Source organism: Brassica napus, chromosome C7 (genome assembly GCF_020379485.1).
Source record: "Brassica napus cultivar Da-Ae chromosome C7, Da-Ae, whole genome shotgun sequence".
NCBI classification, from domain to species: Eukaryota; Viridiplantae; Streptophyta; class Magnoliopsida; order Brassicales; family Brassicaceae; genus Brassica; species Brassica napus.
Genome location: NC_063450.1, coordinates 23923098 through 23936128, shown reverse-complemented (window position 1 = coordinate 23936128; position 13031 = coordinate 23923098). Strand labels below are relative to the sequence as shown.

General features: G+C 39.7%; 1 protein-coding gene across 1 annotated transcript; it reads right to left on the bottom strand.

The window, feature by feature from the left end:
- Window positions 1-375: 375 nt before the first annotated feature.
- On the bottom strand, window positions 376-1227 carry LOC106425574. Its single transcript, XM_013866306.1, has 2 exons — window positions 667-1227; window positions 376-459 (listed from the first exon to the last, which is right to left on the bottom strand). The coding sequence occupies exons 1-2, from the start codon at window positions 1225-1227 to the stop codon at window positions 376-378; spliced, it is 645 nt and encodes a 214-aa protein (XP_013721760.1).
- Between the last annotated feature and the right edge of the window lie 11804 nt (window positions 1228-13031).

The following is a 13031-nucleotide window of genomic DNA, read 5'->3' as shown; positions in this document are numbered from 1 at the left end:
AGTTATAGTATAATACTGAAAATAAATGGTATAGAAAAAACAACCTAAAAGCTTAAGGCTTATAAGGTGTGAGCAAATAGTGGAGAACGGCATTATTAATATTAGACAAAAGAGAAGGTCTGGGGGTGTTCCGTACAACAACCACAAGAGTTGTTATTTAAAGGAGTCTATATAACATAATGTGTACATACCAAATAGATAGATATATCACTGTAAAGCATATACCATTCTATTTGGTTAAAAGACTGTTTTCCCCCCCTTTCCACTTCATGTACATGCCCGGTCTTTATACGACACTGGCTACTGCATAATCACCCAGTTCCCAAAAGATTTCACGGAACTGCCTTCTGCTGCCTTTTCCATAGTTATAGCTTATCATATTGGGTTGCGGCAGGATGCCCTGTTGTGTCCTGAACGGCCACAACGTTTGCATTTCCTGTTTGACGAGCTTCCTCCTTTCTACAAACCAAATTTAAACATCTATCATTCTTGCGTAAATGTAGAATATATAATGTTCCATATTAATAGGTATTACGACAATATTTACATATTGTACTTTATATTTAGTCCATTTGAACAATTACCTATACGGCCTGACTATTCCATAAGCTGATCTAACTATTCCGTTCAGTAATTAGAATTTTCGTAAATGGTAGAGTAGCTTACCTTGTACTCCCCACGTGATAGGATGCGGACTTTCCTAGGACGCCCAGGTGGGCGGCGTACTGCCGGTGGAAGTAATGGAGCTCTAGTTCCAGATCCGAGTTCTAATCCACCAACAGATGGGACCGGATATATTTTTCCGATGAAGCCTTGTCGCCATGTTGGTACACGGTAAGCCGGTGCCACCAGCGCATCAGATGGAAATCCAACCCTGGTTGAACAAGCAAGCGCATGCATACAGGGTATCCCTATTAGTTGATACTCACCACATGTGCAAGTACCGGGACCCAATAAAACTGTGAAGCACTCCCCGGTGGGGTCCTGCACTTGGTATTCAAGATCGGCTATATCACGTACAGCCATAGCGGTGGAGAGATCAAAGTTTTCCTCCACGAGTTTCCTGACATTTGGGGTGATAGTTCCTTGCTCACGGGTTGATTTCGCTCGACGCAATGCGAACCAAGACATAACTGTTGTACGTATGTACTCAAACATGGTAATGAGGGGATATTCACGTGCTTCCTTAAGCACACCATTCCAGGATTCAGCTATGTTTGAATCCATGACGTTGAACCTATTCCCCCTGAAATGAACCCTAGTCTACTGGTCGAACCCTGTTAACAATATTAATAAGTACTGGGCAGTTTTATATTTAGTACTATATTGTAGTAGATATAATAGAAATGATGCAATATAGTATAGTACCGTTGTGTATTATATAATATCAGATAGAATCGTTACCTATATCAACCAAGTAAGCCGCGCAATTTGGGCTGATTTTCTGAATTTCAATAAACTTCTTATTAAATTCAGTCACGGTGAAAGCTCTTGCAGCAGCGGACATAAGGTTCCCGAGTCTGCTACTCTTGTATTTTGCAATCACATTTCTCCACAGATGGACAACACATATGACATGCTGAGCATGGTTGTAGACCTGTACAAGTACAAATATATTATATAGATGGTGAACGTTACATATAGTATAGTTGGAAAAAAAAATAGAATGTGTTTAATTTAATGTTCAATAAAGATTGTCCGCATATTTACCTTCCTCAGTCCAGAGGCGATACTTGCATGGCGATCAGAGATGAAAACCAAGCCCGGGGTATCCAGAACAAAAGTTTGTAGCCTCTGGAAAAACCATTGCCAAGCATCGTCGTTTTCGCTATTAACAACAGCAAACGCAAGGGGAAATACTTGGAAATTCCCATCTTGTGCTGAGGCTGAAAGAAGGCACCCACCATACTTCCCTTTAAGCGCCGTCCCATCAACAACAACAACTTTCCGCATAGACGAATATCCTGCCACCGATGCTCCATAAGCAACAAAACAGTATTGAAACCGTGTTCCACCTTCTTCTTCATCCGTACTTTCTAGGTAGCATACGGTTCCTACATTACAAGACTGAAGGAGTGCCAAATATGGAGGTATCAGTGCATAACTTCCAACCATTGTCCCCATTGCATGCTCCATCGCCATCTCTCTAGCTCTCCAAGCTTTCCAGTATGAAACGTTGACATGAAATTCATCTAGCAATATTTTCCTTATTGCTGCGGCAGTGGGGCCCTTCTTAATACCAACAAAACGAGATTGCAATATCTGGCCAATCACGACAGTCGTTGCAAGTTTGTGGTAGTTTCTACAGTCATCAACGGTGCAAGAGTGAACTAGGTTAGCTTGTCTGACTTGGAAGTTCCCACTTGCATCTAACAAGACCGCATACACGCGCCATGGGCATGCATCACCAACGCATTGTGCAAGTAGTATGGAAGGGCTAGAACGAGTGGTCTTGAAATGGAACTTCCTGTTTATAGCATGTATTGCAAGTTTGATTTTGCAGTCGGCTTTGGATTTGAATGTGCGACCCACATAAAAGTCATCTCCCTCGTATTGGATGTCGGCCAGAGCCGTGTCAACCCCTACAAAGTCAATGAAACATTCAGCTGCATGTCAATTGTTTTATATAGTATGGAATTAACTTTTATTATATCAATATAGTATAGCCAACAAAATAACAAATCCATTCTATTAAATTTCATTCCTTATCATGTCACTTTACATTTGTATTTACTTAAAAGTGTTTTTTTACCTGATCCCTCCCGGTTGTTGAATACAGGTGGAGCATCCCTTCCAAAAAATGTTGGCGTATAGGGGTTGTTTAGCATCTCGTGGAGTGCTTCATCGAATTTACCCCAGTGTAGACCATCGTCTACTGGTAATTCTTCTGAATCATCTGAACCAAAGTTTGAATCTCCAACTCCACCGTCAGTGTCAGGAATGCCAGAATTTCCAAATAATAGACGTCTTCGGACCGGCCTAGACCCTTCTCCGGTTTCACCAACAACTGCGGGAACAACAGGAACGACCATGTCATCATCTGAGTCAGACTCTGAATCTGTTTCCTCTTCCACAGGACGTTTGTTTTTTCCCCTCTCATTCGTTCCTGTCTGAGGGCTGGTAGCGCGGGTGGGATCACGTCTCTCTGTGATTACTATTCCACCTGGTGAAGGTGGAATAGTACTCCGTCGTTCTTTAGATCTCACCGCCTTTGAAACGGAATAGTCTGGAACTTCATGTAGAATCGCCTTTCCTTTTGGTTGAGTGAGTGGAATGGTCAGTGGGGTTTCATATAGTGCAAAGGTATGCCAGTCTTCTTCATCGCCTCCATCTCCAACATCCTCGGCCATAGGCACCCTCTGTTCTGTCTCGCGCCCCTTAGTAAGTTGCTTCCCTCCATGTGATTGGCGGTAGATAGAGACATATAGAGGAACTTCTTCAATAGATCTCCTCATGTTTAGAAACACACCGACTTCTGTGTCCTCGGTTATGTACTGAGGCATTTCGAGCTCTCCATCTCCAAAGCTCACCCATTCTGGATACTGATATGAAAGCTTGAGCGTATCATCTGTCGATGATAGTTGATAGCGTTCTCTCACCGAAGTCAATAACTCTATCATTGTCATCCCGGAGAATATTTGAATGAAATGTTCTACTTTGGACGTTATGTCAGGTTCAAATATCCACCGTTGATCGCTATCACGGACCCACGTCCCATGTACAAGCAAGACTTTATCTTGCCCTGTCATCTGCAGGTTGGAGCAAAAAAAATTACTATCTCAGATCTACATCAAATGGTCCATTCCATAATGAGACAATCATTTCTATCAAATACTATAATGATCATCAACTACAAATACAGATAAATACAAGGATTAGTTGGTTGTTACTGATGATTACCTGTTCGAATCTGCTGAGCATTAACTCGTTCTCTGCTTTCACCTTCGTCAATGTCTTTTTCTTACTTAACAACGAGATGGACAGACTGTCAAAAGTATATGGAATACACGATATATTGTGAGGGTGGTCTATTCTGATCCACATATTTACTGAACTCAGTAAATAGCATGCGGTTATTTTCATGAGGACGTGGCTTCTACTCTGTCCTTAAGATCTGCACAGTGCATGGTGAATATCATCAATTCCTCCTTCCCGCAACGTCATCTCTCTCTCTATCACATCGTCATCTATTTAATTTGCGAAACGTCATCTATTTCTCTCTCTTTCACCGAAGACTTGTAAGCGTGGAGGGTAGAACCGAATGAGGTGAGAGACAATTGATATCCATTTAATTATGTCAAAATCATGTTCATATACTTAATTTCTCTCCCAGACTTAGCTATTTCGCCAATTAGCCTAGCCCATCATTATATTAGATTTGTTTTCCTTTTTTTTTTTGTTCAAATATATTAGATTCGTTTTCCTTTTTTACGTTTTCTTACATATCTACCTCAGTGACTACTTAATCTTACAAAAGTAATGTTTTAAGGTACGCTCGTGTTTAAGTTAAAGTCTTAGATGCGGTCAGACTTTGACCCAAAAAAACAGATACGCTCTGCTTTGAAGTTTCCTCTTATCTTTTTTTTTTTTTTAATATCAAAATTTTCTTTATCTGTTAAGTAGATTATGTCGTTTACCATAAAATTTACATATTTGGATTTATCTTTTTCTTTATTAAGTGGATTTTTGGAAAATAATTATTTAGACATGGGAAGATGAACATGGCGATTGGAACTACTTTTTATGTTATTAACATAACATTGTCAACATGTTTAGTAAAAAAAACACTGTTAACATTATGGGAAAATGAACGTGGCGATTGGAAGCCATCCTGTTAAATACAGCGAATCATAGTTGACACTATAAAGTGCTCCGGATAAACACTAAAGTCTTACGATTGCGTCTTCTTTGTTATTGTTGTTATTTTCCCTTTCTATATGTGCAGGCTATATTTGTGGCATCTTACTAGATGTTTCCAAATGAAATTTGGTAGCTCATCAAGAAACTTCTCTATTTACTTAACCAAGGTTGTTTTATGGTTACATGCATTTCAGTTTTATTCATCTGAAACCATGATACATGTTTATGGAACAAAACAACTTAAATCGACATTCATATATATTACTGGAGTTAAGGTTTTCCATGTTTTCTCAGTTTCCTTCATGTGCAGTTTGAAACAAAATAACTTTTAATTTCGTTACAAAGTTTTCAGTTTAAAAACAATGGTTTGGAAAAATGTTCTACTCAGATCCGGCTCGGAAAAGGTCCAAAACAACACGGGCCAGAAGCACAAATTTTTTGAAGATTTATTAAAAAAATAATAATGTTTCAAAATGTTGCTTAGAAAATTAGAATTTGATATCTTTAGTATTTTCACCACAAGCTTTAACCAACTGAACTATAAGAAGTGTTGAAATTATTGGCCAGAAAACAATATATTTTCACAGAACCGGAAGCTTATGCTTCCATGTTTTCTACCCAGTTATTGGCTGGAAAACAATATATTTTCACAGAACCGGAAGCTTATGCTTCCATGTTTTCTACCCAGGACCACTACTGGTTCTACTTGATCACGAAGGAATTTTCTCCAAGAACTGATGAGGTTTGTTGTCTGTAATTTATCTTAGTAGCGAAATCCTAACATTAATAGTTAGGTATAGGTTCTCATAAGTTGTTTGTCTTTCTGTGGTTATTATTGTTACAACCTCCCTGAAGAAGGATATGAATAGCAAAATTGACATGTATCGTTCAAATGGTATCCGTCTCCTCTGCCAAATAATAGACGAAAACCTTTTAACACCAACTGAGAGATACTTGAAACAAGGCATTGTTGAAAAGAATCATGGTGTTTCAAGCTATCTGCTATCATGATTTTTTCATGCTTATTGGTTTCAATATCAATACTTTTCTCATGATGGCTGGCGTCCCTTTAGTTATTGCTTGACCTGAATCAACTTGAAAAAATTGAAGATGTAATTTTAAAAATGAAGCACATTGTTGCCATAATACAAAGGCCGTTCATGTACTAAGACCCGATCTATGATCTTAAAATTCTTACGTGTCCATGTGTTTAGTTTTTCTATCTACAGCTATATTTTTTGTGTTTTTCTTTTCGTAAAATATGTAGAAGAGTAGATAGCCCAGAGCTGGAGTTCTTGGCAATATGATATTTGGAAACTTAGCCGGAAGTAGCTAATGTAAGTAAAATGAGTCTATGTTTTCCTAGACTGACTATGCAAATCAATTTCGTTGACTTCTATTTGAGACTCTTTTTGTTTGAAGGCGAAGCAAATCATTTCCACCGCCTGCAATTCATTTCCTTTGCTTCCGCTTATGTAAGTAACATGATATAAACACATTATGTAGAGCTTCCTGAGGCTGTTGTATATGTATCTGGTTTCTCAACAGAGGGAACAGTTGTGGTGGCAGACATTGTAAGGGTGTTGAGGTTGGGAAGGAAATGCAACCGAAAAGAGCCAAATTCAGAAAAAGAATGCTTTGATTTTAGAAAACCATACGACACACTACTATTCTTACTTGTAATGGAGTTAACTTTTTATTTGATCATGGATGCACAAGAAGAAACATGGAGTATGACTTTTTTTTTTTTGGAACACAAACTTGCATTAATCTAAAAGGTTCAAGGTCCTCTAGAGGGAGCAATTACAACAGACACATTTAACAGGGGACTGCTTTGCCAAAGCATCCGTTCCTTGTTGTTTGTACGTCGAATCCAAGAAATATAAAAGAACTCAAAAGATGAAGATTAACTAATAATGTCAGCAAAAATGCCATATAACTTTGAGATTGGAGACCCAGATTTCAGAGCAGTAACGAGGACGAGGGAGTCAAATTGACAGTGCAAGTTCTGCGTGCCTCTATTGACACAGTTTGCCATTGCTTCTCTTAGAGCTAGAGCTTCTGCCACTAGAGGGAAAGATACAAAGCAGCAGTGAGACATCCTTTTGGTGGTGGTGTTGTTTTCCCGTATGGTCCATCCAAGTCCTGCGAGCTTCCAGTCTGCTAGCCACGCCGCATCTGAATTCAGTGTGGTCGTATTCGGTGGGGTTGGTTCGCGGGGAGGAGGGGTCGGTTTCAACGTCGGTCTCTTGATGCTCTGTTCCGAGAGCTATTCTCTAGCCGCCTTGATGTCCTTTCATAGAGCTTCCTCTGGGGGGTATTTTCTTGTTGCTGAAGATGAGGTTGTTTCGAGCGAGCCATATCTCCCAAAGTATCCAAGGAGCCAGCTCCCCTGCAACAACACCTGCAGGGGGAGACAATCCAGAGCGAAAAGATCATGCCAGCCAGATGCTAAATCTACCATTCCTCTAATATCAATACTCTGTGCAAAAGGAGCTAGGCTCCACACTCTTTGCGCAAAGTTACAGTGAAGAAAAAGATGATTAGTAGATTCAGCAACATTGCATTGTGTGCACAGATCACCTGCAGCTATGTTTCGAGAAGCCAGATTGCTTCCCACCGGGAGAGCTCCACGGAAAATTTTCCAGAGGAATAATTTGATCTTTGGGGTAGTGTGGAGCTTCCAAATGTATGCTTTCCAATTGATGTCGCTTAAATGGGGATCTTCTAGGGTGGCCGTGGACAACTTCAGGGCTGTTTCATAGCCTGATCTCGTCGTGTATTCGCCGGTAGAAGTACCTAGCCAGATCAATTTGTCCCGAGACCCGGTTCTGCTTGGTTTTAGACTGAGGATGGTCTCCTCTTCCTGTGAGAGTACTTGTCGGATAGCTTCGATGTTCCAGTCTTGTCGGTTTGGTTGGAGCAGCTGGGCTACTGTCATGTCTAGTTGCGCTTCAGGTGGTGGTCCCATTGGTCGCCTCTGTTCTGTGAAGCTTAGCCAAGGCTCACTCCATATTTTAGTGGATTCTCCATCACCAATAGCCCAGCCTGAGTTCTTTAGAATAAGATCTATCCCAATTATTAGTCCTTGCCATCCATGGGATTCTACGGACTTAGTGGTTGCCTCAAGGAAGGTTGTCTCTGCAAAGTATTTTCCTTTTAAGATGCGGCTGAGGAGACATGAGGGATTTTGGAGGAGACGCCAGCTGAGTTTCCCCAAGGATGCGTCGTTGAAACTCTCGAAGTCTCTAAATCCGAGTCCCCCTTGCTCCTTTGGCAATGTCATTTTTTTCCAGGAGACCCAGTCTATCTTCTATTTTCCGTCTTTTCCATTCCACCTAAACCACGTCACCGCTGATTGGATTTGTTTGCAAAGGGATTGGGGGAGCTTGAAACATGACATGGTGTGAGATGGGATGGGAGATAGAACGCTCTTGAGCATCACCATTTTACCTGCTGTAGAGAGGTGCCTGTTCGACCAGCTTCTCGCCTTGCTTTTTATCATGTCCACAATTGACGAGAAGATATCCCGCTTCCGTCTTCCAAAATGCTCGGGTAATCCGAGATACTTGCCAAGCCCTCCTTCTTTGTGGATTTGCAAGCAGTCTTTGATCTCTGTTTTGATGGACAGTGGCGCTCTCCGAGAGAATGTGATGGAGGATTTGTTGGTGTTGATCGACTGGCCAGAGGCTGTCTCATAAGGTCAAGGTTTGCTTCAGGGTGGAGGCATTGGTGCTGTCCGCTTTTAGGAAGAACATAGTATCATCGGCAAAGAGAAGGTGATTGATCCTTGGCATGGAGTATGACTTACTCCATAACTTTAACACACTACTATTCTTAGTTTTAATAATTTCATCTTTTAAATCAATTTTTTTGTATTATATTGTTTTCAACAATTCAACATTTCAAAAAAATGTTTTGAAGAGTTATCACTTTCTTAAAAACTTTTAATTTGCTAATATTTATATATATATATATTCTCTATTAGTAATATTAAACCAAAATAGATTTAACTATATTAAGGATTTTTAACGTTAAAGCCCCTCAACTAAGTTTGTTTTGGGTAAAAACCTCAAAACTAAGTATTTACCGAATAAACCCCTAAACTAACTTTATTTAATGAATTAAACATTTGCCGGTCGTAATTATTATTACTACCGGTAAATATTTAGTTTAGGAGTTTCTATATTAAGTAAACATAGTTGAGAAATTTTACCATTAAAAATAAAAAAATACAAAATTTTATAACATTATCTAAAAATTAATAACTTAAATTTTGAAAATTAGTATTTTTATAAATTTCTGCAAATATATGAGCTTGATTTGTTTTTAACATCAACATTATATATGTATAAATTAAAAATGTAATAACCAGAAAATATAATAAAAATTATCTAAAGATTTATTATTACATTTTTTTAGATAAAAAATAATTTTTATTATATTTTCTTTTTTTACATTTTTGACTTTTAGATAATTTTTAATACAGGTAAATCTTTAGATAATGTTTGTTATATTTTCTGAGTTTTTACATTTTTAATTTATACATATATAATATTAATTTTAAAACAAATATTATAAATAAGATCCACTAAGTTATAGATACAAAACAAAACAAAATCAAAATCAAAAGAATCGTAACTTATTTCCCTAATATTGGGTTCTTTGAAATTTCGGCTATATTTATTTAAATTAAGTAAATATTATATAACTGTTTTAACTGATGTTAATTCAGATAACATACCATCACTTTTATTAAACTGATGTTAAACAAAAATATGGTTTTTTTTTTAACTTCAAATCATGAATAATACGACCCAAAGGGTAAAGTACTGAAACAGAACAATAGAGACAACAAAATATAAACACTCATTCTTAAAAAAAGATCTACGAGTGTATAATGTTTGCTTCTCTAAAAATTTGTTGGTGAAGCCATGCTGGTCCACCCATTGCCAAATAAGATTGAAAACGCCCGTCGCACAGCACGCTCTTAGCAATCTCCCGTGCAATACCATTTGATGATGCAGACTCAGATTCAAAGGCCACAGAAGGGAAGAACAAACAGAGTGTACTCACTCTTGACAGTATTGCCCTGTACCTTGGCCAATTTACTTGTCTCATTACGGCACTGATAAGATCATGCAGATCAGACCCAACCACTACATCCTGATAGCCGAGATCTTTCATACTTTGCAGCGCCCATTCCAACATCGCAACTCCGATGTTAATCTATCAGGAGAGAACGTGAATGCTTCTCGCGCATGATGAAGAACATCCCCTCTATGATCACGAATCATAAAAGCGCCCCCACTATGCAGTTTAGCGTTCCTCCAATACGAGTGAATATTACATTTCACAGTACCTATTAATGGTGGATCCCATCTCATGTTCTCTCCCAACAGGCCACCTATAGACTCCAAACGTTGCTGCTCTACATTCAACTGATTCCAGGTCCTAGCCTCTTCACCTGCCTGAGTAACTTGAGAAGCTAGTGAGTCTTGAGAATCTGCATACAGGACCTTATTTCGATTCTTCCAAATGCTCCAAAGAACCCAAGGTATCGCTCTTCTTTGTGAGACCGGAAGGGATTCTACCGACATTAGTTTGAGGTAGCTTGACAACCAACCAATCAGACTGTTATCAGTTATCGATGGACCTTGGTGAAAACCCGCTAAAGACCACATCTCCTGTGCAATCTCACATTCGAAAAGAACATGTTTGATCGACTCTACTCCTTGTTTACAGAGCTTGCAGACTGTATCCAAATGCATCCCACGTGTATTCAGTCTTTCAGAGACAGCTAAGGCTCCAGAAACCGCTCTCCACATAAAACTTCTAATTTTTGGAACTGTTGGGACCGTCCAAATGGCTCTCTTCAGCTCCAACAACCCTTGAGTAGCCAAACTCATTTGTAAAGCCTGCTGTTCCTTTTCTTTTGTAGCCACCATGTATCCACTCTTAACCGTATAAGAGCCATGAGAGGAATAAGCCCAGATGTCTTTGTCCGCTATGTTACCCACAGGCATATGTAATATCCGGTTAACCTCATTAATAGGAAAGATCTCTTGAAGCTTATCTCCGTCCCATTGATTCTCATTCAGCTTAAGATCGGAGACTTTCAGGTTAACATCAATCATCATCTCCTTGTTAATAGGTCTGCGCGGAACTTCATCAATAATCCATTTCTGACTCCACACCAAAGTTGACTGGCCATCACCGATGGATCTAATCAGCCCCTTACTTAACAACTCCCTGCCAAAAAGGATGCTCCTCCACGCGTACGACGGTCTATACCCTTTCCCACACTCCATAAAACCCGTATTAGCATAATACCTTCCTTTGTAAATCCTCGCAAGCAAACTATTAGGTTCATTTAACAACCTCCAAGCCTGTTTTGCTAGGTGAGCTTGGTTAAAATCTTCAATATCTCTAAATCCCAAGCCACCATTCTCTTTAGAAATGCAGAGTTTTGGCCATGATACCCAATGTATCTTCCTCGTTTCGTCACACTCATCCCACCAAAAACTCGCCATTGCACTCATGATTTTCTGGCAGTGATGCTTTGTCAATCTAAAACATGACATAGCATAAACAGGTAAAGCCATAGCAATTGACTTAAGGAGAACCTCCTTTCCACCAAGGGAAAGCTTTTTGCCAAACCAACCTTGAAGTCTTTTACCCAAATTTTCCCCTATATACGCAAGCAACTTCCTTTTAGAACCACTGAAACATTCAGGTAATCCAAGATACTTCCCATCACCACCTTCATTCTCTATATTCAGGAACTCAGACAGCAATCTCTTCATAACCGGATCGATCCCAGCACCAAATGTTATTGCAGACTTTTGAAAATTGATGACCTGGCCTGAAGAGTCACCATACAACTTCAGACGTCGAAGAAATTCTGCACACTCTGCTAGTGATGCCCGACATAGAAAGAAGCTGTCATCTGAAAATAAAAGATGCTGCACCGCAGGACACGTTGGAGCTAACTTCATCCCTGATACCAGCCCTTGGTGTTCCGCTTGATTCATTGTGTGGACCAAAGCTTCAGCACACAAAATAAATAAAAATGGTGATAGTGGATCCCCCTGTCTGATCCCCCTTTTAGGCCTGAAATGGCCATAGGACTGTCCATTTAGCAAGACGGAGAAAGACACTGATCGCACACAGCACATAATCCACGAAATCCATTGCTGATGAAATCCCAGTTTTTGAAACAAAGCTTCAAGGAAGTCTCATTCCACTCGATCGTACGCTTTCGACATGTCTGTTTTTATAGCAATAAATTCAGACTTACATAGGGGATTTGTCCTTAAACCGTGCACCATCTCATGTGCAACTAAAACATTGTCTGAAATCAACCGGCCTGAGACGAAAGCTCCCTGGGCAGGAGAAACAATGTGAGGAAGCACAATCTTCAGGCGGTCACAAAGTATCTTAGACACAATTTTATACACCACTGAACATAAACTGATCGGTCGCAGATCCTTCATCTGGTTGGGGTTCTGAACCTTTGGTAGAAGGCATATCTCTGTAAAGTTCCAATCTGCCGGTAACTGACCCGATTCAAAGAAACTCCTGACCTCCAAAATCACCTGTGGTCCAACAATGCTCCAGATTTTTTGGAAGAACTGTCCAGTCATACCATCAATACCAGGAGAACTGTCACTTTTGATCGCCTTGACTGCTTTCTTAATCTCTGCATCCGAGGCCGGCTTAATCAAACCTCTGTTCATACGTTCAGAAATTCTTGGAGTCAATCCTTCCAATAATTCAGTAGAGTCAGCGATACCAGAAGAGTGGAAGAGATCTTCAAAATACCGCACTGCAATCTCACCCATCTGTTCCTCTGAAAAATGTTCCACACCCTCCGAATCAAGTAGAGAATGGACTTTGTTCTTCATTTTCCTCGCCTCGACCCACCCATGAAAAACTTTTGTATTCTTGTCTCCAACTTGAAGCCAAGAGTTCTTGCTTTTCTGTTTCCAAAAAGCTTCTTCCTCAGAGAAAGCTCTTTCTAAATCCAACCGAAGCACAGGCAATCTTGTCAGATCCGGGAAGATTTTACTTTCTTCCAACTCGAGTTCATGCCTCAATCTCTTTATGTTCACATTTGAATTCACATTGGCTGACCTCTTCCACTTTGAAAGCTCACGGCGACACGACTG

Excerpts from the sequence above, each read along its gene's own strand:
- LOC106425574 (XM_013866306.1), bottom strand. The coding sequence starts at position 1,227 with ATGGATTCAAACATAGCTGAATCCTGGAATGGTGTGCTTAAGGAAGCA. Across the intron at positions 460-666 it reads TATCACGTGGGGAGTACAAG|AAAGGAGGAAGCTCGTCAAA; the intron begins GTAAGCTACTCT and ends TTTGGTTTGTAG.